Here is a 26,920-nt window from a genome sequence, read left to right on the forward strand (position 1 = left end):
ATCTGTACTTTCTACTTCTTAAATGTTCAAGCCAGGCTCGATACTTTAGTTTTATTAGGTGGCATGATCTCTCATGAAGGATTTTGAAGGTTGAATGGTTGAAAGGTTTTAAATATTATTTTCTTCAAAAGGTTGAACAAATATCTTCCAAAAGAAATAACAAACATTAAAAGTTAAAGAAAAAAAATTGAAACGTTTTTGTATTGCATGTTTTGTGTGAAAAACACTTTTGGTAATTATTAGCTCAGATTTATTTTAATTTTTTATGTGGTTATGGGTGAGATAGGGAGTTGTCGATGTCAACATGACTGAGAATAGAGACATTCCTGATCACCCATGGCCATGGCCAAATTGTCGGTGTCAAAAAGGATACCTGGCAAATGCGCTGCATATCTAGTGTATTTTTGTATAGGATAGGATAATTAGGAGTGTATTACTGTATGAAGGGGTCCAAAGAGCATTTTTATTTGCTTAAAGCCAGAAGATAGTTACATGAATGGTTTAACATAAACAAGAAACTCACAATTCATCTGTTTAATATATTATTTTTTATTGTAACATTGTCATCATCATAGTTTAACTTTTTAATTTCCCTTCATTTATTTAAAATGATCACCTTTGAATGTACACATACTGCAAACTGTCAAAAAATATACAAACAAATGCAGGCTTGTGCTGTAGTCTGGTCACATGTCTAAAAAACTGTGGCACTGGGGGAGAGAGGAAAAAAGAGAGAGAACCCCAAATAATAGAAGACATTGAAACTGTAAAGACATGCACAGCATCTGTGTTGGCACCGATCACAGGACAAGGTGACTGAGGTGCTTCCATGGGCTCTGTGTGGAAAAGTACATCCATATCATCAGGTGTCAGAGAAACGCCTCTATCAAAAAAAAAAAAAAAAAAGTCTTAACTTAAAAACGCTCTTCAATAGAACTGTTAGGCACATCAGTTTTTTTTATGGTTTTACATTTTCTGTAAAAGTCGGATACGTGTAGAATGCTTTACCCAGGAACAAAAAAGAACCCGAAAATAATAAAAACCAAAAGGAAAAAAATAGATCCTACTTCAGCTGTTAAAAGTAGTTTTATATTTGCTGTCTGATAAGGAACATAGAAATGTCATAATCAATAAGTTAGGTTAATCCAAGGTCCGTGTGTATTTCCAGCTGAGGTGGTTCTGAATGGAATGAGCCAAGATGCATTACGTATGGGACTCAGAGGTCCAATCAGATGCTCAGATCTTTGGGGGAGATCCAATCAGATGCTCAGATCTTTGGGGCTCTCCTTGTAGGTCTTCCTCTGGGGCTCAGGGAGGGTGGGCCTGGACGAACGCCCACCGCTGGATCTCAGCGTGTTGTAGTACTCCCTCAGCCTCGACGCTCCCTCCTCCTCCCCGCCACGTCTCAAACTTGCGACCGGTGAGATGTCCCTGCCCAGGCTCCGCCCTCGGTACCGTGACTCGGGGTGGGGAGACTCCCTGGAGGGCGAGCTTCCCCTCAGCAGCGAGCTGTACCGCTTGTAGGCAGAGTCCGAGTCGGGAGTATGTACCCGTGGCAGGTATCTCTCTCCATAGGGCTCTCTCGGGGAGCGGGCCAGGTCTCTCAGCAGGACGTCTTCTCTGTAGGAGCGCTCCAGGGACGAGGTCCTGAGAAGCAGGCTGTCCCCAGGCTCAGGCAGCCGTGGGACCTCCCTGTTGAAGCGGGCGAGGGCTGGGGACTCCCGCAGGATGCTCTCGTCCTCTAACAGGAAGCTGGGCTTGGGGCCTGGCGGCCGGGCTGCTGCCACATCACTGCTGGGCTTCCACCGGCCCTGCTCCGGGGAGGGCTGGCGGTACGGGTCTGAGGAGCGGGCGCGACGCCTGTCAGGGGATTGGTGTCGGCTACGGTGAGGAGATCTGTAGGGGGAGTGGTGACGCTGGGGAGAGCGGTGGCGTTGAGGGGAGCGATGGCGTTGAGGGGAGCGATGGCGCCTGCCGGGGGAACGATGGCGTCTGGCGGGCGAGCGCTCGTACCCGTGCCCCTGCCTGTGGCGGCTGTCCAGGGTGTTCTCGGCGCTGCGGGCCCGGCTGCGGCCCCGGCTGCGGCCCTTCTCCGGGGAACGGTGTCGGCGGTGCTGGCCTCCGCTCGACGTCTTCCCCTTCTCTGTCTTCCCCTTCTCTGTCTTCTTCTTCGGCTGCTTGGTCTCGCCCGTCTCCCCTTTGGACTTGTCCCCCTTGCGCTTGCCCTTGCTCTTGTCAGGGGAGCGCTGGCGGCTCTTGTGATGGAAGTGGCCCTTGCCCTCCTTCTTGGTCTCTTTGCTGCGGGATGGTTGTTTGGGGTCTGGTTTGTAGCTGGACTCTGTTGGTGCGTTGGCTCGGCTTTCAACAGGGGGCTGGGCACTTACTTCCGAAGCGTTTTGTACCCTGGCGGCTGGGTCGACGGTGCCGTCGACGCCGGCGTCTGGGGGGACAACACGATATAGAGGGGAGGGGGTGGGGGTGAGACACACACGGGCAGAGAGGCTACACCACACTAGACCATGCTCTGTTAGTATCACACACATGGAACCACCACAGATGTTAACGTCAGAAAGTTGTCACAGCTACTGCTGATGGTGATGCATTAGTAGAGCTCTTTTAACTTACGAGGCCGAGGCGGAAATGGATGAGCAGCCAAAGCTTAAGGACGTTACTTACAACAAGCCTCTCTCCAGTTCTCCAGCTTGGCCCGGTACGGTTCGGTACAGGGGGAGCTGGATGGCAAGTTTGAACCCGTGGTGCCTAACGGGCCAGCTGGCGTTGGTGAAGCTGATTCAGTTCTGCCATGACTAATTCATGCTCTCTCATGCTCGGTAAATGTTTAATGCCAATAAAAAAAAAAATGCAAATGGGTTCTGAGAGCAGAGTAATGAGCTTTAAAATGTATGAGCGTGTTGGGATAATGTTTAGAGCTGTGGAGTTTAGGCAGTGCAAGGTTTAGTTTTACCATTCTGATCTCACCTGATCTGCTCAGAGTAAACAAACGAAGGACAACACATCTAACAACAAGCGCTAAAACGTAGCCTTCAGAAAAAATATTTCTATATAAGCAACATTATAAAAAGGCACAATAAAGACCCCTTAGATGAAACTCAAAAATACAGTTATCTAACTGAACCGCCATGAAAAAGGGAATCTTACATTGGTTTTCACAAAAAAACTAATTAAATTGCTTTAACAAGAAGCTCTCAAACATGGCCATGATGTATCAGGACGGCTGGCATGTCAAGGTGGGATGCATGAATCCATTCCGATTGGTCAGCATGATACAAAAGCAGCGATAGCGACGGCGGTACTGGCAATGCATTCTGGGTGAATGAATTTGTATGCATGGAGTAGAACACGGCACGGTGAGCTGAGGCCACAGCATATGGAGAGAGAGAGAGAGAGAGAGAGGAATATAGCAAGGAGATAGAGAGAGACAGCAAGAAGAGAGAGAGGCCAAGGACAGTTACCGTGGTCTGATTTTGGCCCGATTGGTAAAGAGAAGGTTCTCCCATCTTGTCATTTCTCACACATGCAGCCAGATGGGGAGCAACCACCCCTGAGGTAAGGAAGAGCCCAGTGCAAACAAGGGAGAGACAGATAAAGAAAACAAGAGAAAAGCATAGGGTTTAGATCCTCACACCAGTAGAAGGAAAGAAATGACTGTTTGTGTTTTGTTCTCACTGGAAAAAAGTGTTTATTTTGATCATTTCATCATTCAAAGAAAGAAACAGTCCAGGAAATTGCCCAAACCCTTAAAGCAAAACTGAAATCAACAGTTACAGAGGAAGTCCTGGAGCCCAGTTCACAACGGTCCACACACACACACACGCACGCACGCACCTACAGTACACACACATCCACACTCAAAACAGCAGAAAACCCTAAAGAACCCGAAAGAGAAACGGCATGAGGCACACACGCACGCACACACGCACCACCAAACACCATATGAAGCAGTTTACATTGCCAACAGAAAAAAGAAACACTAGCGAACATGTCAAAGGGTGTAAACTAAAAAGTACAAAAATGGTAAAAAAATATACAACCTCACAGAGATGTCATATTGGTGCAGGAAAACATACCACATTCTTGGCGCAATATGAATGACACCTTTCAGATGGGCACATCCCCCAGACAGATAAACATTAAGATGACTTGTGACTATCAATCAACAGATCAATACAATACAAAAAAATGAAACATTCCATAAATATTATGGAAGATGAAAAAAACAAACAAAAAAAAAATCTTTTTTGATTTACACTTACAAGCTCATGCAGCAATATATTTTTTATTTAATATGTGGATTGGTTCATGGCTCTGTACAAAAACAAAAATACTTGTAAAAATGCTTCTTTCTTTTACTTACTGTACATAACTTATGTATTAGTGGCAGAATAGCGTTCTGACTAGGGTTGGGTGGAGTCCCTAACACAGTTTTTGACATTAACAGTAGGCGGTAATAACTCCATTGGTTTGTGTCCTATACAGCGGAGTTAGATGGTATAAAAGCTTTGAAATGCTTTCATTTGAATGGAGTCTTGACCTAAGACCATACAACTCAGTAGCTTACATTCACCTTCAATAAATATCATAAATATACTCATTACGCCACTTCCCAAAGCTTGGAGATGCAATCAAAGCCAAGTGTATCCCAATTATCACAGGACGCAATAGATTGCGTTTCCTTTCCTTACCCTCAACCCTAAAAATAGCATTCAGTTAGGACTCAATAATACATAGATCCACAATATGAAACATTAATCTTTATGTATTTTTTTCCCTCCTGTGTCAACGTTTCTTTTTTTTATGTGGCATTGTACAAACCCCCTTTCACACTCCAAAGTCCCAGAATGCCTTGCAACCCCGCTCCCAAGCTAAATATGCCCCAGCCAGAAGGTGAAAGGTGACAGTAGGGGGACATCGGCTGAGAGCAGGTGACAGCAGAGAGGACAGGACCCGCGGGAGCACCAAAACACCCAGGTGACAGTGGCAGCCAGAGGTGACCCACCAGGAGGAGAGGGGGGGGGAGTCCTCGTACCTCGGACCCACGACTCCCCCCCCCCCCCAAGCCTGTTTCCCCCCAGAGCCTTCAGGGGGTGAAGACGGGGGAGAAGGGAATGTTTTCGTAGATTGACCCACCATATTCCGGAACCGACCCGTCTCCCCTCTTGAGGACCAGGTGGGCACGCCGCCCACCGTTCTTGATCAGTTCTATGGCCCGGGCGTGCCTCATGCCCTTGGTGCTCTCGCCATTGATCTCCAGGATTTCATCTCCAACCTGGTGAGGCAGAGGCAGGGAGCGAGAAGAGGGGAACAGAGGCAGGGAGCGAGGAGAGGGGAACAGAGGCAGGGAGCGAGGAGAAGGGAACAGAGGCAGGGAGCGAGGGGGGGGGGGCACAGACACAGAAAGACAGGGAAGGTGAGACAGGCGTTTGAGGAGGCAGGAAGACAGGTTGAAAGTGGGTCCGTAGTGATGAGGGGGTGACGGGACAGTCAAGGGAGGCGAGAGGAAGGACAAATCTTTAAAAAGGACATCTCTAATAACAAGGGTAATATTTCTTTCAAACCCGCATTTCGTGAGAAGGAAAATGGTGTCAAAGAACAGTTTGTGTGCAGCCTGTGTAGAGAGAGAGAGAGAGAGTGAGAGAGAGAGAGAGGGAGGGGGAGGGAGGGAGAGGGAGAGGGGGGGGAGGACATGCAGGGCACAAGGCTGCTTTATTCTCTACGCCTCAAGTTATCTGTCAGAGCTCTCTCCATCGGGGGAATTTCACTCCTACAGAACTGGGTCTCCTACTGACACTGCACCTCACACAACCTGCACGCGCACACACACGCGTGAGACATACATTACAGCTTACTTGTCAGATACAAGCAGTCATTTCTGAAACATACCTCACAAGCATGTCAAAAGAATAATCAATTAACCCTCACATTTCTCCGGGGCCCCGGGTTGTGTCGGTGTACAGATTGATTTCATGCAATTAATCACCATAAAGGTTAAACTGTATGTTGACGTGACATTTGCAGCATAAAGGAAACATTAACATCCAGTTGCAGCACACACACACTCACAGAACAATTAGCCTCCATCCTGCAGCTCTCCTCTGGGGAGAGGGACAGTGTGCGGTGAAGCAGTGGGCCAGCCTGTCTGAGACAAGCTCTCGTCGAGCACGCTGCCTCTACTCTATTTGCCCACATGCAGATGATGCGGAACGTACATTTTGAGATCATCACTTAAACCGATGAGAGGATGCTTCAACAGGGGTTGTCTAAGTGGGAGCGACTGGTCACTGACTGAATCCACACCTGGCGTCTGGGCAGACGCTACCCTCACTAGCGCTAATCAGACGACTGACAGAAGGAGATGGCAGGCTTGCGTACTTGGCATGTTGGGCTGGGTGGGGGTCTGGATGCTAGGCCGGTGAGGGAGCTGGTGTGGGTGGAGGGAGGGGGTGAGAGGAGGGAGGGGGTGAGAGGAGGGAGGGGGTGAGGGGAGGGAGGGGGTGAGGGGACGTACCCTCATGTTGCCGTTGCGGACGGCGGCTCCGTCCTCGGCCAGTCTCAGGACGTACAGGTCCATGTTGTACTCACGGCCCCCTCGCAGGCTGAAGCCAAACCCTTTGTTGTCTCGCTCCAGGTCCACAGAGTACAGCTCAGTGTCCTGAGGCAGACACACACACACACACGCAAACACACGCACACACGCACACACACACGCACATACATACAGACACGCACATACACACAGGCACGGACATGCGCGCGCACACACACACACACACACACACCAAGGTCACATTGGTGGTTCAGCGGTGGCTAAATGTGTCTGTGAGAGGGCTTGAATTTCAGTGAGGGACAAACACCACCTTTAGGTAAGTCACACCTATTTTGAACTTCTTTGTGCATGTGTGCGTGTTGAATAATTGATGTAGTGAACTCTGGGGGTATCTACAGACAGACAGAGTGAGACACAGGCACCACAAGGACACAGTCCCAGCATCCACCAGCAGATCTGGATCAATACTGTCATGATGCCATCATCCTGCCCTCCAACCGACATCTCGTACAGTACATCTTGTACAGTCCAGTATATTACCTCCTAAGTAAATGTCATGTCTCGCAAACAGAACTCAGACATACAGAAGTTCTTAAGGTGACACCGTCACTGCACTGACAGATAATGAATGGATGGATGTACTGACTTTGTAGATGGGAGGGTGGGTGGAGAGTAGGAAGTGTGCCGTACCTGGGCTGGAGGTTGTGTCGGGGCCGGGGGAGGAGGGGCTTGTGGGGCCTTGAACTCAAATGACTCCTGTTTTGGTTTGGTGTTGTTTCTGGAAGGAGACAGACAGATGGACTTTCTAGTTAAATACTGATCACATCTTCTTGGCTTGTCCGGTGCGACTACAGCATCCAAGCATGACTCCATGTCCCAGCATGCCTCTCACCTAGCCTCAGGTGCTGCCTGTTGCTGGGGCGTGTGAGTGGTGGTGATGGTGGCGATTTTCTCAGCGTTGGTGAGCAGGGATGCGTTGGAGGACTCTGCCAGGAGGAGAGAGAGAGAGGAGAGGTCGGACAGGCTACAGGAGGACAGCAGCACAGAGCCATGAGCACCATGACAAACACAGTTCAGAACCAGGACAACAACAGGTCAGAACCAGGACAATAACAGGTCAGAAGCAGGACAGTGACCCAGCAGTACCGGGCCAGTCCACCCACACCACAGTCCTGGTATGAAACTCCAGGCCCTGTGGGGGCGAAGTCCTATAACTGGAAGTCCTCTATGTAATCACAACACTCTGACTCAAGCCCCACTAAGCCACTAGTCCCTTAATCAGCAGCTATTATACTTAGCAGCAGGCATGAAACAGCACAGTTACACCAGCATTTCCTCACAGACTCCTCTAAGCCTACACCCACGACTGCTACATAACAACCATTCCTATCTTTCATCTCCACCTCCACCCCTGCCCTGCCCTGCCCCCTCTCCTCTAATCCCAGCCCCTGCTCAGTATTCTCCTCACAGTCACACGGTCCACGGTCAATCCCACTTTCATCTATCCATCACTCCCCCGCTGGTCCCCTTGGATCCCATTGGCTTAATTCTCCATTCAGTCCACGGCTCCGACACAACAGGCTGGCCAATCAGGGCTGGCCGTTGTTTGATCCAGGCCCGCTGGGATGTGCTGGTGCAGACCTAGGGGTTGATGGGTGCCTGGCCGATGCATCCCAAAGCCTTAAAATAGACCCTGGTTCATTTCCTCTGTTGGTGTCAGCTGTGAAGCAGGCTCTGCGTACAGCAGCCCTCCTCCCCATGTCCCCTCCCCCCATATTCCCTCCCTTAATGCCCCCCCAGGGCTTCCTCCCTCTCTCATGTGCTTCCATACCTCCCTCTACCCCTTCTTTCATTCCCACCCCCTCCAACCATGGCCCTGTGTCCATGTCTTTACCATCCAACCTCCACCCTTCTCCCCAACCTCATCCACCCCACACCCCCCCTTCCGCTGCCATCCTCTGCCTGTTTTTTTTTGTCCCTCTTGAAACATTCAGGGCAGACAGAAAAGCACTGAGCTGTCTGCCTAATCGCTCTCTCGCTCTGGCCGTGCACCAGCGCATGATGCGGAGGGGCGTGGCAATCTACATGAAGAATGAAGAGGGATGCACACAGGGGAGACTGTGTAAGGGAGTAACAGGAGTTCACCCTGCGCCGTTACCTGGCCACCAAACGAGGTGTGGTTGGTTCCTAATGAAACTCTAAGCCAAGCGCGGGGGTTTAAGTGAAGCATTAGGTGTAATGTGCTGTATCCGGAAACAGAGCTGACTCCATTTCCAGTGGTGGAAGAGCCAGCCTTACACTCACCCCCCTAATACACGCATCCCCCTGAGAGCTGCACTCAACAGCAGGAGGCAACCTTGCCCTGGATCTCCACACAGACTGGCAGATTCACACACACACGCAGAAAGAGGTGTGACATTAAAACACCACACACAAACTCAAGGGAAGCTTAAAACAGATGTGCACACACACCTGCGTGCGGATAAGACTCCCACATAAGCCGAAAACAGACACCAACCCTCCCAGTCCTCTGACACTCTGTGCTTTTAAAACACACCTTCCTCCGTTCCTGTCTTCTTGACAAAACAATTTCAGCTCTGTGTTCTCATCAGCTGCTTCACAGAAAGGCTTTCATCCATGGAAAACAAGCAGAGAAAAGGCAACTGTGGACAAATAGCTCCAATTTCCCTAACATGCAGGTTGACAAAAGAGGATTGCTTCCACTGGCTCCATCACTGTGTGCTCCCCCCCCCCCTCCCACCACCACTTAAACATCATTTATGTACCATGATAGGGTGATCTGTCAGAGCAGCACAACACACAAACACGGACACAAATAACTACTGTTATAACCTCTCTCTCTCCCTCTCCCTCTCCCTCTCTCCCTCTCTCCCCCCCTCTGGAGCACCAGCCCCGTCCTCTTCCTGGACTACTGTGGATGGAGTCAAATTCCTGCTCCTGCTCCACCTGCTGGGCCTGATGGCTTTAGGAGGGCTAACCAGCTCTCCAGGCTGTCCAAGGGAGTCTGAGCCCAGGATCACACGCGTCTTAACTCTGACAGACAGCCTGAATACACAATGCAGATATGCCACTCGAGTCAAGCTTTTCTTATTCTCTCTCCCTCTCTCTCCCTCTCTCTCCCTCTCTCTCTCTTTCTTTCCCTCCCTTCCACATCTCTCTCTCTCTGTCTGTCTCTCTCTCTGCAGTCCTTTGACAGCTGAATTACTCTTGCATGTTTGGGAGGTATATGAGACACACGGATGCAGAGAAGTTTCCTCTCATCTTGAGGAGTAGCTCTGTTGACATGGCGGGGGTGTTCTATTCAAGTCACATCCCCAAGCACAGCATCCTGCACAGCGTTTACATAACCCCAACACAGGAACGCGTAGAGTGGGCTGAATCCACCAACACCCTCTGTGCTATACCTACGCTTCATTTGTTAGAATCGAGGTAAGACGGCTAGGAGAACCGCCGACAGGAGCTGGACCAACAAATCCCTCGTTTCTGTACATGCACTCGATACAAATGTCAAACAAACCCCAAACTTGACTATAGTGAGTGCATGCTGTGTGGATGAATGTCACGTCGGAGGGGGATGAGGCCTGGGGACGAGGCCTGTGGATGAGGCTGTGGAGCCGTGCTCCTCCACTCACCGTCTCCAGGGATGATCCTCAGAGTGACGGTGTTCCCGGCCTCCTTGATGAGGTTGACAATGTCTGAGTGGGACTTGTTGGTGATGGAGCAGCTGTTGACAGCCAGGATGCGGTCTCCCACCTTCAGCTTCCCACAGCGGTCCGCCGGGCTCCCCTCGATGATGCGCCCTATTTTGTGGGGCATGGCCACACATGCATTTCCAGCTTTTTTTTTCCCAGCAACAAGTCGCATTTTGTGCGATTCAGTGTGTGTTGTGGTGTTACAGTGGTTGAGGAAAGGTGTGATTTTAGGAAAGGGCGAAAAGAGGGGAAGAGAAGGAGGAAAGAGAGGGTCAGAAGTTGAAGCGTTAATTAAACCAAGCCACCAACTGCCAGTAAAGGTTTGCCAATAAAATGTTTGCTGCCCAAAACATTTTAAGCATTTATTAGGAACGAAAGGGAAATTCGGATGGTACATTCTGCAAAAATAAGCCTCTCTAGTTTCTCCAGTCACTTAAAATCCAGTTTTCTAAAGTGAGAAAGATCAAACTACATTTTTTTATTTATTACTGACATTCTCCCTCTCATTCCTCCCCCTCCCCTCTCCCTCTCCCTCTCCCTTCAGCAACATCCTTAGCTAATCCAGCTCCAATTCCTGACCAAACTTGATTAATTATTCTATTTGCTTTAGTACATTTCATGCAACCAACTCCTAATAGTGAGGAGCCAATGACAGAGTCCCTTCTCATAGTACAGACACCTGCTCCAGCCCTGGAAAACACCTCAGAGCACCCGTCTCCCTCTGTCCTGAGGTCTTTTTCTCCATCTGCACACACTTCTACACAGCCCGTCATGAAAGAAGAAATGGAGCGTGCATCAATATCTCATGCTATCTCAATATCCCCATCCTTCTCCTTTTCTTTCTATCCGTTTCCCTTCCTCCTCCTTTCATTCCAGCACAAAGCCTTTTTTTGTCACATCCTCTGCTGTCACTGGAGTCCCTATGAGCTGTGTGGGGGCTGACGCCCACTGAGCTGTGGAAGAAAGGTCTCCTCAGAAGAGGCCACAGGCTGCAGTTGGTTTTCACTGCAGCAGGAAGTGTTTGACAAGCTGGCAGAGACAGAGAGGACTGAGAGAGGGATGACGGCTCGCTGGCCGCTAGCAGCTAGCGGCTAGCCAGCTACAGCAGCAGACAGTGGGTGTAGCTTGGCTACGGAGCATTGTCAGAACTTAATTCATGACAATGCTACTTTTATGACCATCTTTGATCAAATGGGTAGTGCTGCGAGCGCTGTGAGGATTTGTCAACAGTTTGCGGTGAAAAAGGGGGCTTTGCTAGCTTGTTGGCTGCAAAGTCAAGTTGAGCAGTGTAAACCCATTATCAGCAGCCCCACACCCACAGGCAGAGGAACATAGTGAAGGAAATGCTAGGCCTGCAAGAAGCCTGGGACTGGCCTGAGAGACCTGGCCCCGAGGCTGTCAGCGCTCAGCAAGCAGGAAGGGAGCAGAGAGCACATGGCACAGAACAGACACCAGAACAAAGGACATGCATGTGGACATCATTCTCAAACTGTGTGTGTGGATGTACGAGAGTAGCAGTTAAAGACAAATGAATACAGTTCCAGGTATTCTTTCAACATTCTACTTCAGGTTAGAAATGTGTCCGGGACTGTCTGATCTTAGTTACGGCTACCTATACTTGGATACACTATGCCAATCTCACACTACTAATTTCCCTGTCCTGGTACACTTCATCATTGAGACATCGTCAGCACAGCGACAAGATGCTCATCAGAGCCATTTAAGTGCAGCTGAATTATACAGGCCTGTTATGCAATACACTTTCACTGGAGATCAATTATGAAAGGCTGCTATGAATTTTACAGCTGCTGGAGAAAGGCTTTTAGTGTCTCTGTCTGCCTGAGAGAGAGAGAGGATGAGAGAGAGAAAGAGAGAGAGAGAAAGAGAGAGAGGGAGAGAGAGAGAGGGAGGGAGAGATAGGCACCACTCCCACTGAGGATGGATACAAACCTTATTGATCTAAAGAGGCAGAAATAACTATTTGGCTCAGAAGTGGATTTTCACACACTGTGTACAATACAGAAGAGATTTTTGGGGGGTGGTTGTATAAATAAGGATAGTTAAAGAAGTCTGTCAGCGATGGCAGAATCCAGAACAGATAGTGTCTCTGAATGCTATCCAGTCCAGTCTTGTATGTGAGCACAACCCTGACCTAGCTGTGCTGAGTGACCTAGCCTGGCTGAGTGACCTAGCCTGGCTGAGTGACCTAGCCTTGCCGAGTGACCTAGCTGTGCCGAGTGACCTAGCCGTGCCGAGTGACCTAGCCTGGCTGAGTGACCTAGATGTGCTGAGTGACCTAGCCTTGCCGAGTGACCTAGCTGTGCCGAGTGACCTAGCCGTGCCGAGTGACCTAGCCTGGCTGAGTGACCTAGATGTGCTGAGTGACCTAGCCTTGCCGAGTGACCTAGCTGTGCCGAGTGACCTAGCCGTGCTGAGTGACCTAGCCTTGCTGAGTGACCTAGCCTGGCTGAGTGACCTAGATGTGCCGAGTGACCTAGCCTGGCTGAGTGACCTAGATGTGCTGAGTGACCTAGCCTGGCTGAGTGACCTAGATGTGCTGAGTGACCTAGCCTGGCTGAGTGACCTAGATGTGCTGAGTGACCTAGCCTGGCTGAGTGACCTAGATGTGCTGAGTGACCTAGCCTGGCTGAGTGACCTAGATGTGCTGAGTGACCTAGCCTGGCTGAGTGACCTAGATGTGCTGAGTGACCTAGATGTGCTGAGTGACCTAGATGTGCTGAGTGACCTAGCCGTGCTGAGTGAGCTGGCGCAGGGAGGCAGGGTCTCACCGAACGTGGTCCCCGCCTCGGGCCTAGACACTGAGGACACGATGACGAAGCCGAAGCCCTCGTTCTCGCCGCGCCGGATCTCCACGTCGTACGGCTGCAGGGCGGTGTTGACCGCAGGCACCCCGCCGCCCCCTCCGCCCCCGCTGCCGATGCCGCTGGTGGAGCCGCTGCCGGAGCTGACGGTGTTGAGGGAGTTCTGGCTGCCCTGGGGGGTCCGCTTCTCCTCCGTCAGGGAGGGGGCCTGGGTGCTGCTGTGGTGGGAGGAGGCCGGGGACGGGGGCACCTCGCCGTCACCTTTAGACGCTGTGGAGGGGGGAGGAGGGGGGGGGGTGGAGGTATGGGGGCGGAGGAGAAGATGAAAGAGGTGGGATAGGGTCCATACAGGGAGCAGGGGGGTGATTGGATATGTTGGCGGAATGGAAGAGATAAGAGGGCAGGAAAGAGAGGATGAAAGGGGATGATGAGAACAATACCGTCAGTCTCTTCCATGCGTTTAACGACGACATGTACATTTCCTCACTCTAAAATAAAACATATCCTTAATCAGGGTGGACACCAGCGCCGTGGCTTGCCTTTCTGCAGCCGTAATGATCCCACAGATGAGAGGAAACCTGCCCGGGGGGAATCCAGTCCTCTACCCACCCACCTTTGATCTATTTCCCTCCACAACATCTAAAGAAAGGGCTGGCTGTGTTGCATCACCGACCAAATGCTTCAGTTTCATTTTCTGTGTGGTGGCGGAGGGCAGGCGCCTCATATTCCTTGGTGCCTGGCGGCCCCTCCGTTCTCGTTCTGGGCTTTTTCATCAGGCAGAAGGTTGGAAACCCTCTCCGTCATATTTATGGGCCTTTATTTATCCTGCTGAAGGGCAGAGCAGGGGCTGAGGCTGCGTTCGCCGGCTCTGACAAACGTTTCCACCGCACGCCCAGACTGTCAAAGAGCAGGAGGGTGACCCCTGCAAATATCACCTGGGCCCTGAGGCCGCTGATGGGCTCCGATGAAGACAGATTGAGCAGGGCAGGCAGACAGCAGCTCTCGACACGCCAAGAGTACAGCAGGTCCTCAACGCGTAGCTACTGTAAGGCTGGGTGTCAAACCTGCCCCCACCTCTCATATGCTAAAGTCTGGAGTCTGGAGTCTCAACTTGATGGCTCTCACACCCCATTCAAGATGAGGTCTGATTGGTTGTTCTTGTGTATAAAGGGAATTGGTTGTTTTGCCAATATTTAAACCCCTTACACTACTGAACATGACAGAGCAGAATACAGCAGTGCTGAACTTCTGAATACAAAACTATTGAACTACTGAGCAGTACATAACAGAACTGAATCCGCACAGCTGAGTACACGAACGGCTGAACAGGTGCAAACACCGACACACTAAAGCTGACCAAAGAAATCTTAACGTGGCGCGAACCAACGCAGCATATCTGACTAGGGGACATCAGAAGGCAGCGTGCTAACATAACAGGCAGCATGTGTGGTGTGCGGTGACCCTGGCCTCACCTGCGTAGCCCGTCTTGCGGCGCACGGTGAGGTTGACGTGGCCCTGCTTGGCAGCCTGCTGCATCAGCTGCACCACCAGCTGGTGAGACTTGCCCACCACGGCCGTGCCGTCCACGCAGGTGAGCTCGTCCCCAGAGCGCAGGCGGCCGTCCTCGTCCGCAGCGCCGTACTTCACTATGTGCCCGATGTAGATCTAACAAAACACAACACGGACCGGTCAGGATGCAGTTGGGTGACGCACGCGCGCACATGTGACCCCCCCCCCTCCCCTCCCCCCCGCCGCCTCCAGTGGGCCTCTGGGGAGATTTGGCTGGAGAACGGAGGTTGACAGTGGAGGGTTAGTCATGGTGAATAGGGTGCTAATGGATTTGTGTCGGACCCCGTCTCTCCTGACCAGACCGAGTTTTCACACAATTGTGTCTCCTACACTGGTGGGTCTGGAAATGAGTGTGTGTGTGTGTGTGTGTGTGTGTGTGTCGCAAGTCGACTGCTCTCTGATGTCTACTTCTCCAGAATTTACCGCCGCACTAAACCTTGGGAGAATACTGCTAGTCGGGCCATAAACCAAGACCATGGCTCCTTCCTCTCAGTCTCTTTCCCTCTTTCTTTTTTTCCCTCTCTCCAGCTGGCTTCACTGGCAGGTCCAAAATCTCTGATGAGTCATCATTCTCCTCCTCCTGACCAGTGCTTGAGAACAAACACTTGGCAGCTTTCGAGAGGAGAGGAGAAGCGGAGAGAGGTGCTGTATATCTTGTGTCTGATTGAGGTGACATGAAGGGGATGCTGGAAGGCGTGGCGCCGCTAAAGGACTGAAGCCTCCAGATTTGACTGGCTCCAACAAACAACTAACTCTGAACCAGCTGTTCCATAGACAAAAAAACACTACCAATGGAAAAGAATGTGAGCCCAGAGCCTAACTGTAATATTAGATGTTATGGGATTTACCGGGGGAAGTTTATACCATTTTATCACATTTATCTGTACTGCATGACCCATTGGGTTAACACGTACTGGTTGGTTGAGTTTAATGCTGTAAAAATAATTCTCCAGGTACAGAGGATTCTATCAGTCTTAAGGCCATTGCACACTGAGTCAGAAATTTTTGTATGAGTTTTTTCGCAATCGTCAGCCTCGACATTCGGTGGCTCTGAATTTCCAAAAAACCTATCAAAATGCTGGCTATGGATGCAAAAACACAGAAAATCGAACCCGATCTGAACTTTTTTTTGACGGATAAAAGTTTCGGAGGCAGTGTGTAAGCACGATTGACATAACATGAGGTCGTATTTATTTTTAAAATGCTAAAATTTCTGATACGAATTTCGGACTCAGTGTGCAATGACCTTAAGAGTACATGAACATGAGCGTGCATGCAGCTTTACTGGTATGTGTGGAGCTGACTCACCGGTTCTCCTGGCTCGTTGCCTCCCAGGATCCTGAAGCCGAAGCCTGTATCCTTCCTCCACAGGAAGATGTCCTGCTCCTGGAAGTCTGGCACTGAAACCACAAAAGCCAATCACAAACACGACTACACCACCTGCACAATCACACCAACCAATCAGTCGGACCGTTCCATTGTGAGGGGTCAAAAGGTGAATGTATATGTGTGGGTGTGGGTGTATGCGCGTGTGGGGGAGGGGGGCTCTACCAATGTGTTATGTAAAATTACCCACTGTACCATTCCCTACGGGGGACAGATATGGAGGCATGAGTAAACATCAGCTCCCATCAAAGGAAGGGGGCGGTCTCTCTGGGAGTCGACCTATCCCCAGGTACAGGCATTATATAAGCCATCATAAGACTGGTCCAAAAATCTCCTCTGAAGCCTGTAGGCTGCATAGTTATTCCACAAAAATATGCACAAAATCCTGTTGGATGTTTTAGCAGCAGTGGTGTTGTGGTGGTGTGTGTGTGTGTGTGTGTGTGTGTGTGTGTCGCGTCACTGTTGAAGTGAGGCTTCCAGACACAGAACAGACTAATGAAGGATTTCTCATCCCATTAGCCTGTGGACGAGGCAACAACTGTATAACCGCTGGTTTTATCAACAGGGGGGCTCATTGGGGGCTCTGCTTCTACAGGGGGATCTGAGGTGGGGGGCCAGGGGGCTGTGGAGGGGGCAGGTGGAGGGCCAGCTGTCAGAACGACCCCATGTTGCTAAGAACTGGTGCACTGCAGACTGACAGCTCATGGTTCATGTAGCACCAGAGGTGGTCAGGGAGAGGGCTTCAAGCCACAGCTTTCAATTTTTTGTGTGTGTGTGTGCGATACAGAGAGAGAGAGAGAGAGAGAGAGAGAGAGAGAGAGAGAGAGAGAGAGAGAGAGAGAGAGAGAGAGAGAGAGAGAGAGAGAGAGAGAGAGAGAGAGAGAGAGAGAGAGAGAGAGAGAGAGAGAGAGACATAGAGAAACAGAGACAGAGAGACAGAGAGACAGAGAGACAGAGAGAGAGAGAGAGAGACAGAGACAGAGACAGAGACAGAGACAGAGACAGAGACAGAGACAGAGAGAGAGAGAGAGAGAGAGAGACGCTTGACTCAAGTGTGTTGGGAGGGCATATCTGGAGTGTGTATTCAGGCTGTCTGTCAGAGTTAAGACGCGTGTGATCCTGGGCTCAGACTCCCTTGGACAGCCTGGAGAGCTGGTTAGCCCTCCTAAAGCCATCAGGCCCAGCAGGTGGGGCAGGAGCAGGAATATGACTCCACCCACAGTAGTCCAGGAAGAGGAAAGGGGGCTGGTGCTCCAGTCTCCAGCATTACCCTGGCTAGTGGACAGGCTAGCAGGTCCCAGGCTAAGTGCAGCAGCCTGACCTTCTTAGGACTAACCCTGGGAGGACAGTGCTGGGGCACAGGATCAAATTTAGAAATGACCTCAGCTCCAAACACTATTGATCTGAACGTATCCATGATGTTAATGGTCTGGCTAACTCAGACCAACCAGCTCAGGTGTGACTGTTTTACACTTTCAAAAGAAAAGGATGGATTTGTTTATAGAAAGAAAGTGGGGAAAGTGGGGGAATAAAATGTAAAATATATTGTCAGGTTGGCTGGTGGTCTCAACACTTAGCTGACAACACAGCCCAAGCTGCAAACAAGTTACACCGCTTGTCACACACTGCCTTTTTATCTGCCCACATCCTGTCCTCCCTCGCTCCCTCGCTCTCTAAGCAGTGACTAACAAACAGAGGCAGACAGGGCTCAAGACCCAGTCATGCCTTCATCTCCTCAGGACAGGGATGTACAAGTTCTTTGTAAAACCCTAACCTTTTCTCTCTCCTATCCCCCCCCCTCTCTCTCTCCCTCCCTCCCTCTCTCCTCACCTCCCTTTTCTCCTTCCTGATCTTCAAACGTATACTTTCCTCACTAAAAGGATGTTTTCAGCTCTGACGTGGGTGCTGACAGCCATTGCTCCCCCCCCCCCCCCCCTCCTTGAAGGCTCCTAAATCATGGAGGATCTCCAGAGGACCAGGGCACCACAGACATGATTAGAGGCTGAAGTCTCTCAACCCTGGAAGAGCCTCTCATCCTCTTTCTTGTCCTCAGATGGCCGCACTTGACAGTGGAGCTGAGGGATATTCCTGTTAATTAGGAGGCTAGTCCACCCCCACCCCCCACGCCCCCCCCACACACACACACACCTCACCCCACGCCCGCCTCCCCCATTTGAGACTCAGCACACAATGAGGAATTTAGGGGACACATTGTCCTCCATCGTCCTGGCCAATTACACAGCCATTTGTGATTCTGAGGAGCAGGGGATCTCGTAAGCGTGTTAATGACCGCACGAGCGGTAATTGGGCCTTAGTGTTAGTAGCAGTGGCAGTTCTGCTGGCAGCTTCGGGGAACGTGGGGATAGTTACCAGGCTAAGCTATCAAATCTGTTGTACTACTCCCAGTCGTAGCTTCTCAAATAAAGTGCTACGGCATATCGTCCCACATGCAAGCCAAAAACACCCCCCCGAAACAACAACAGGCACTTAGGAGCAGCTGGCAGCAGTGAGAGGTGAGAGGGGGAGTGAGTGGTGTTAAAACGACAGCTGCTTCTCTGGAGGTAGACCACTTACATACATGCAGGTTAGCCTTCATCCAGACCCCAGTCGTCAGGGGAAGCCCCTGGGCCACGCCTCATTCACCCGTGCCAACAAAATATATCATACTTACGCCTACTTTCATACATGCTCCTGGACTGGGCCCAGATCTTGAAGGGGTCTGGTTTCCTCTGGATGGTGCCGTCGGCAGGGATGTCTTGGGTTGGCAGCCCGGGAAGGGCCTGGGAGGGGGCAGGCGGCACGCTCTCGCTGTGGGGCGCGGCCAGGGAGGGGTGGATAGGAGAGTCGGTGTGGCTCGTGCTCCGGTGGCTGGACACACTGTGCTGGGAACTGTTCTGACTGTCCTTCCTTGCCAACTGCTGTTGAGGGAGGGAGGAAGAGAGGTGGGTAGGGAGGGAGGGAGGTGGGGAGGGAGGGAGGTGGGGAGGAAGGGATGGTGGGAGGGAGGTGGGGAGGGAGGTGGGGAGGGAGGGAAGGGCGAGAGGGAGAACGAGGGAGAGAAGCAAGGGCAGAAAGCGAAGAGACGTCACTAAGAGCATTAAGAAGCCTTAAATCGTCTCATTGTCAAAATAAACGACAAGAGGTTTATTTGCGATCTCGCCCAATGATTTTAACAGGTAGCACACTCAACATTGACACTCGGGATAAATCAGGCGGCTTTGTAGGTCTCCAAGTAGAAAAGAATCAGGATAGAAAAGAAGAAAAAAAAAACTCACAGCTTTAAAGCACGAAGAGAGAAAGAGAGAGAGAGAGAGAGAGAAAGAGAGAGAGAGAGAGAGAGAGAGAGAGAGAGAGAGAGAGAGAGAGAGAGAGAGAGAGAGAGAGAGACAGAGAAACAGAAAACCCCAGCTTCACTGACAAGAGTACATAGCCCATTCCTTTTGTTCAACAGAGAGCTGCATACATTAGTGAGGAGCCCTATTCCCCACTGCCTACCAGAAAGCCTTCAGAGCACGCAACAGTCAGTCAGAGTGTTTAACTAGTCATGGAGGAAGGCAGCGATGCATGGAGACCTGCAGTAGGGCTGCACCACGAACACAACCCAGGCCGCCTCCCACAAGGAGGGAGGGGAGGGGGAGGGTGAGGGCAGGGTGACTGGTCCAGATCTGCACATCACCTGACTTCCCCATCTTGGAGGATGTGGTGAACAAAAATACACAGAGGGAGTGGAGCAGGAGAGCTCAGCCACTCTCAGATGTCAAGTCCCAGGTGGTTTTAGAGCAGGATCTACTGCAGACAATAAATGGACCCTTATGGCTCAAACAGCCACAAGCTCCCCTTGGAATCCCATTTGAAAGCTCCTGAGTTGACGGTGTAATAAAGACAGTCTAGCAAGCCCAACAAACACACCCATGTACCTCACAAGTTCCCCAGGGCAGACATAACAGACAAGTCATGCTTCCTAGAATCCACACCCTCTACACACATAACTTACTATTCATTTCATGAGGAATGGTGGGTATCAAATCAATGCACAAGGATGCTGTGTCTTAATGGATACTGTACACTGTCAGAGGCCTCCTTCCTCCCTGTCAGACTAGAAGACTCCATGACTTGACCCCTGACTGGAAACTACACAGTCAGGTCTTGTCTAACTCCAACAGCCCTGATATTTGGTGGTTCTTCAACAGAACACCTGACCTCCCCTCATCTCCTCGGTGCCTGAGGGACTTTTCATGTGGCTTGTTGGGAACAGAGGAGCTTCTGAGAGGAGGAGGAAGCCAGGTGCTGCTCTGCTACGTCATAAACATCCCATCACCAGAGAGAGGCAATCCTATCAACCCACCACCATCATAGCCGTCAGGACACCATTATCTACTAGTAAACCTGCACAGCATTATCACAAGCTACCAAGTTACAGCATTATCACAAGCTACCAAGTTACAGCATTATCACAAGCTACCAAGTTACAGCATTATCACAAGCTACCAAGTTACAGCATTATCACAAGCTACCAAGTTACAGCATTATCACAAGCTACCAAGTTACAGCATTATCACAAGCTACCAAGTTACAGCATTATCACAAGCTACCAAGTTACAGCAGTATCACAAGCTACCAAGTTACAGCATTATCAGCCGATACGGTGTCCTATATGGCATTGCAACCCACCACCTGTGTTAGCAGCAGACATTATTTACCTTCACAGCCTTATCTCCCTCCACCACCAGCCTGTAGCCCCGTTATCAACCTGCAGGCCACCCAGCTCCCTGCTGAAAGCCTTCATACCAGACCCAACAGTCACCTACCATGCCATTATATTGGCTAGGACGGAGCTCAAAATCCACAGAGTTATCATCGGAATTGCTTTCATCGTCAAACTGAAAGCGCTCCTCGTCCTCATAGAGAGAGCGCTCGTCATCGAAACGATAACGCTCGTCATCGTCATCGTCCTGGAAAACAAGCGTCAGAACAGTTGAACATCGTAGCCCCCCTCGGGGAGAGCAGGGGGGGGGGGGGGGGCATTCACTTCCCACATTGTCACAATCAACCAGATCAGGGAGCAGAGTCCTATTAGCAGGCAGCTTACGGTGCATCAAAGTCCCGAGATCCAGCCCCTGCACAGCGGGGAGCTCTGGTGGAGGAAACCCCCTGCCTCCATCCATCCCTCCATCCCTTCCCATACAACAGCCTTGAGCCACCTTCCCGGCCCCAGTATCAGCCTCCCTTCTCTGCAGCTCAGCACACAGGCTCGAGCGCAAACGTACAGGGAGAGGGGAATGGGTGGAGGAGGCATGGAAAGAAAGAGCATTAATGACTTACCAGTTTTGGGCTCTTCTTTGCAGGAGCCACACCTGGTCAGAGAGAAAGGAAGAAAAAAAGAAAAAAAGAGAGAAAAAAAAGGAGCGTTATTGAAACAGGTCAAGATTCCACGTCACTTTGCGGGGAGAGAGAGAGAACGGGGACTCGGAGAGAGGAGCGGGTGTCAGCGTAGCGCGTCGGCGCTCGTCTGCGCTTGACTTGACTGCCTCCCCTCTCTTACTCTGCCTCGCTCCTCCGCTCACAGAGCCACGCTCTCGCGCGCGGCGCTGAAAAGGGGGGCAGCTCGATCCATCTGCATTAGCCCCACGGCTGGGACGGCTGGTGCAGCGGAGGAGAGGGGCCAGACCCAAGGGCTAGCTCTGTGCTCCCTACACCCTGACTATCCTACTGCTGGTGTGTGTGGGTGTGTGAGAGAGAGAAAAAGGCATGTGAGGTTGCGAAGAGTAATAACATCAAGGACAACAAGAAAGAGAGAGAAAGAGAGAGAGAGAGAGAGGCATGTCTCATCTAACTCCTGCTATATTACCCATGGAGAAGGAGTCCAAGATACTGAACATTAAATTATAGGCAACCGTCAGTTCCCCTCTTACTGAGACCATCTTCCTGCGTCCGCTCCGCACGCCGCTCCAATGTGGAAGGCTCCGGCATCTAGAGGCAGTCCGCGCATCTCCTCTCGTACTCTCTCTCTCGCACTCGCTTTTCTCTCTCCCTCCCTCCCTCCCTCCCCATCTCCCCATCTCCCTTCCCATCTCCCTCCCTCCTCATCTCCCCATCTCCCTCCCCATCTCTCTCCGTTCACCCTCCCCCTCCGCTCTGAGCCGAGCACCGCTCCCCCCTCCCGCCCCTCCCCCCTCCCCCCTCCCACCCCTCCCCCCTCACAACCCTCCCCCCTCACACCCCTCCCCACCCCACACACTGATACACACAAGCACAAGCACATCACCACATCACCACATCACCACGCACGCACGTGACGAGTGCGCACGTGCATGCGCTCCTCCTGCTCGTCACCAGGCAGCCTGACGGGCCTCCCACAAAGGATCTGATCACACGCAAATAGCGGCCCACCAGGAACGATCCAACCGACGAGATCAACATCGCCTCCAACCGTCACTCAAACACAGAGGACTGGAGGATAAATATAGTCTCGATATCCTCACAAGACAAGCTTCCCGCGCTATACACTGTGTGTTGTGGTGTGCGTGCGTGCACATGTGTAATGAGGGCACAAGATATGGAATTAGAAGTAGGGGCGGTAAAGATTAATCTGGGTAACAGATGTAGCCCACATACTGCTAGACTTAACATGTGAGACTAGTTTTGGACAAAGAGGCAAATGTGACAATCTCCTCAGGGGTAGGTGGATGAGAGCTGTGGGGAGGGGAGTCACATCTGGAGTTGCCCAAAGACTCATCCTCTCCTCCCTTTCCCAACCCCTCCCTCCTCTCCATCAATCATTACTCGCAAACATCGCCAGCCCCCTTCCCGATCCCCCTATCTGAACCCCATCTGACCCCCTTATCCTTCAGTCAGTGGGACAGAGCATTTGTCCATGTTAGATTATCCTGCTGTGTGTTGCATGTCTAATCTGCCTCGTCGCCTCTCCTCACTCCTCTATGCTGGCCACAGACCTCTTCAGATAGTGTTCACTACAGCGGTCTGTTCCTTTACCTCAGACCCACACCCACATCTCTCCTGTTCTGGTACAGGGTACAGTAGAAACACCCACATCTCACAGAGTCGACAGTTGAGCCAGCCTGCCTCTACAAGTGAGAGAGCAGGTAGAGAACAAGCTTGTTCCAGATAAACCTCCACTGACCGTGTCATACTTTTTCAACTTTGCTGAGGTGGCTTAAAAAAAGAAAATCCTTCACATAACTCTATACATTCTGAGTACTGCTTGTCACTCCCCTGTTTGAATCAGTGTTTGGTTGAACACAGTCCAAGGAGCTGAACAGACGGAGTGTGAGGCTCTAACCTCTGCAACACTGCCCCTAGTGGAGCTTACAAGTCAGACGTCCTGTGGACGCAGCAGCAGTGGCTAAACGCAGGCCATTACCGGGCAGACAATGATGATGATGATGATGATGCCCCCCCCCTTCCCCTGACACACATGGATCTTGTCTTTGAGCAATGGCTCCTGACAGGCAGGCCCATCTGTCACCAACGCGACAGCAACAGGGTACAGACAGACGGTGTCCTGGCAACCGTTGCCGACCCAGGCTGTTCCATTGTGTACAGAGTGGATTGAGTCACATGTCATCCATGCACAAATGGGCTGGACGTGTCTGGCATGTTCAAGATGCACCGCTTCACTTCCCTTCTCGTGTCTGTGTGTGTGTGTTGGTGTGTGTTGGTGTGTGTGTGTGTGTGCCTTCGGTGCAAAGGACTGTAATCAGATTTGACAGAGGTGCTTGCTGATCTTACGAGATAGCAAAGGTGACCAGGCAAAGACGCAAACAACCTTGGCCTTGATGGACACGTGAGCACAAGACCAGGAGCCACCTGATCCCCAGCCGTCTCCTCTCATCCCCCGGCGCTACAGAAGAGGGTTTAGCATCTAGCAGAGATGAGACATGACAATGGAAGCATCTCTCTTCAAAGCTTTGTCCCTTGTGGCGTGAGAGAAAACATCATGAAGGCTGATGGGAGATTAAATCCTAGGGCACAGACGTCATGTGACACACACGCACTCGCCACAGACCCTCAGAGGAAAACCCCACTGCAGAGTGCTGCAGAGCATTGTCATGGAAACAAAGGAAGGCAACGATGACTGAGATTTACAACTTGCCCCCCTAGCCATGAAGGTGTGGGGTGGGCATATATTGCCCTTGTTAAGGAATTGACTCATACACAAATAGTCCAGGTCCAGGAATACGGCTGTGGCTTTTGGCCTCACCCACCACCAGCTGGGCACAATCCTCAGTGATCATTGCTTTTCTCTACAGTTCTCTGCAATGCCGTTCCTTATCCCTGGCGACTGTCAAGTCAGCACAATGAAATGCAAAGTGTGCAAAAATAACCAGCATCCTCCTCTCCTAACATTAAATCAATTGCTCTTTTGACAGCCTGGGCCCATCTTTGTCGTTTATCTTTCTACGGGTGTGTGTGGTGTGTGTGTGTCTCTCCTTTAAGGTTAGTAATATGGGGTCATATAATATGGGTTTTTGACAGGGAGCATTTGCTAAGCAGCGTTTTTAGTGTCTCGAGCCAGGTGATAAGGGGCCGTGTCTTGGGACAGTGTCCCCTCAATGACCTGCCGTCCAGGACCACCATGGGCATGGACAACTTACCCAGGTCAAGCTCACCCAATCATGTCCAGAACACACCCAGCCGTTAACCCAACAAACTGCCCTTATTCCAATGGATCCATCTCACCGGAACAAACGCCTCCAGTTCTCAGTGTAGGTGTGCTACTAAGGTGAACACAATGGTTGACGTCACGTTGGAGTTGACTTAAGTCCCCGTCTACTACATATCCCAGAAGCTGACACCGGACTCCGGCAGTGCCAGGGACGTCTCACGGTGAGTGTCCACGACAGCGTGTGTTTTAACGCTCTGCACCGCTTGCCTTCCCACAGTTCACCACGCTCGGAGGTGTGTTAGACAAGTTAATACAGAGTTGTAGTTCTCCAAGGTCACTACTACTGTTGTAGTCATGGCCAAGCGTGCAGACTTGGGTTTATGTACTCACAATATCAAATTTGTGAAAAATACACAATGTTTTACTCGTGCAAGATTACAGTAGACTATGTGTTACACCACCGGTCACACCAGTTGTGTGTCGGCTGGGCTAGCGAACTAGTAATCTTTAAATTCAGGATCATCGCATTACGTAACTTTGTTCTGAAGAGGACTGGGTGTGCAGCCATACACACGATAAGTTTCTCCTCCATCTTGAAACTGAAACCTAGAAATGTTTACCATGACCAACGGTTGCTATGTTTCAAGAAACCAATCCGATTGGCCAACGCTAGCGTTTAACGCTCCTCATTTACATAAAGTGGAGAAATGTAAACTCGCAATGCTTGGCTCGCCTTCCCACAAGGCCCTACGCGAGCGTCAACGCCCGGTTTTGCTGAAAATGAATTAAAAGCCGACGCCCTGCGGCGCCCGCTCCGCTGTAGTGGACACGCAGTGTGAGAGCCATCCGGTGTTTGGAGGCCATAGGGGAGCAGTGTAACTATCCAGCCCTCTCTCCGGGGGGAAATGAAGAGCATTAAGGCTCATCTCTACTGGGAGCGGTGGAGTGACCAGTGATTGATGACTCAGAATGAGAAGTGTTTCTGCACCACTCTTTCATCATCCACGTCTGATCCTCTGACATCCCCTCTTTCCCTCCCTCCCTCCCCCCCTCTTTCCCTCCCTCCCTCCCCCCCTCGCTCCCTCCCTCCCTCCCCCCCTCGCTCCCTCCCTCCCTCCCCCCCTCGCTCCCTCCCTCCCTCCCCCCCTCGCTCCCTCCCTCCCTCCCCCCCTCGCTCCCTCCCTCCCTCCCCCCCTCGCTCCCTCCCTCCCTCCCCCCCTCGCTCCCTCCCTCCAACGCTCCCCTCCCTCTTCTCTTGGAAAACACTGCAGCTATTCTGGGCCGACTGGTTTAGGAAGTAGCTATCAGCACGTCTCCAGCAGTGGTCCATTCCCTCTGCCGCCTGCCTGGCTCAGCACACAGGTGAACAGACTGACACTGATTTGCTGAACGCAGCTCGGATTCCTGCTGAGGTGAATGGGCTGGAATTTCAATGGGCGACTGATGAGGGAGGTTGCAGGGCTTCCTGAGAGCTGGTGCGCAGGTATTCACCCCATTGTTCCTGCTCTTTAATGACTAGAGAAGTGCAACAGCTGGAGTCAGATGACTGAGCGGTGAGGGATTAAGGCCTGGAATCGGAAGGTTGCCGGATCGATTCCCCCCGACGTGCCAAATGACGTTGTGTCCTTGGGCAAGGCACTTCACCCTACTTGCCTCGGGGGGAATGTCCCTGTACTTACTGTAAGCCGCTCTGGATAAGAGCGTCTGCTAAATGACTGAAAGTAACAGCTGTGTGCAGGGCGCCTCAGGTTTCTGTGCACCGTTCAAAAGAGCGGAGAGGGGAAGCTGGAGGGATGCCCCAGGGAGCTTTTTTGGGACCAAAACGAATGACGTCAGAGGTGGGCGGAGTCATGTGAAGGACAGCAGGGGAAACGACACCATAGGGTTGCATAATTAGACAAATGCATTGGGTAATTCCTGAAAGGCTGCTGTGATGGAAGCCATTAAACACCATCATCCCTCCCTATGGGGACACGTATGATCATAATAAAATCATAACAGGACAACAACAGTGATTGGCTTAAACACTGAAACAGGAGACATAGTCTCCAAAGATGCTCAAGAAGGGGGTGAGACCATTGTGGTCGCTGGGATCAGGTGACATCGAGAGATTTACGTTTGAGTGGGGAGCCAATGAGCTCACCAGCGGTGTTTGTGCGAAAGCGGGGGGGGGGGGGGGGGGTTCTGGAGAATCCACAGACCGTAATGAACTGTAGATGTGCTCCCCTGGGAATGGACC

The 26,920-nt window shown here is 51.2% G+C and overlaps 1 protein-coding gene across 2 annotated transcripts in view; it reads right to left on the reverse strand.

The window, feature by feature from the left end:
- Nucleotides 1-529: 529 nt before the first annotated feature.
- The window catches only part of magi1b (membrane associated guanylate kinase, WW and PDZ domain containing 1b), a 101,381-nt gene continuing 74,990 nt past the window's right edge, over nt 530-26,920 (reverse strand). Inside the window, exons 13-24 of one of the 2 annotated variants that reach the window (XM_084704592.1) lie at nt 21,378-21,409; nt 20,864-21,007; nt 18,727-18,973; nt 15,978-16,069; nt 14,573-14,765; nt 13,068-13,370; nt 10,219-10,386; nt 7,458-7,551; nt 7,256-7,343; nt 6,527-6,670; nt 5,149-5,287; nt 530-2,440 (exon numbers count right to left, since the gene is read on the reverse strand). In XM_084704592.1, coding sequence (XP_084560718.1) covers nt 1,260-2,440; nt 5,149-5,287; nt 6,527-6,670; nt 7,256-7,343; nt 7,458-7,551; nt 10,219-10,386; nt 13,068-13,370; nt 14,573-14,765; nt 15,978-16,069; nt 18,727-18,973; nt 20,864-21,007; nt 21,378-21,409 — 2,825 coding nt within the window. In that variant the 3' untranslated portion in view covers nt 530-1,259. The remainder of the gene's footprint in view (nt 2,441-5,148; nt 5,288-6,526; nt 6,671-7,255; nt 7,344-7,457; nt 7,552-10,218; nt 10,387-13,067; nt 13,371-14,572; nt 14,766-15,977; nt 16,070-18,726; nt 18,974-20,863; nt 21,008-21,377; nt 21,410-26,920) is intronic. The other variant, XM_084704593.1, reaches the window with a different exon arrangement.

This window comes from Hypomesus nipponensis, chromosome 9 (genome assembly GCF_054491055.1).
Source record: "Hypomesus nipponensis isolate SF chromosome 9, ASM5449105v1, whole genome shotgun sequence".
Lineage (NCBI taxonomy): Eukaryota > Metazoa > Chordata > Actinopteri > Osmeriformes > Osmeridae > Hypomesus > Hypomesus nipponensis.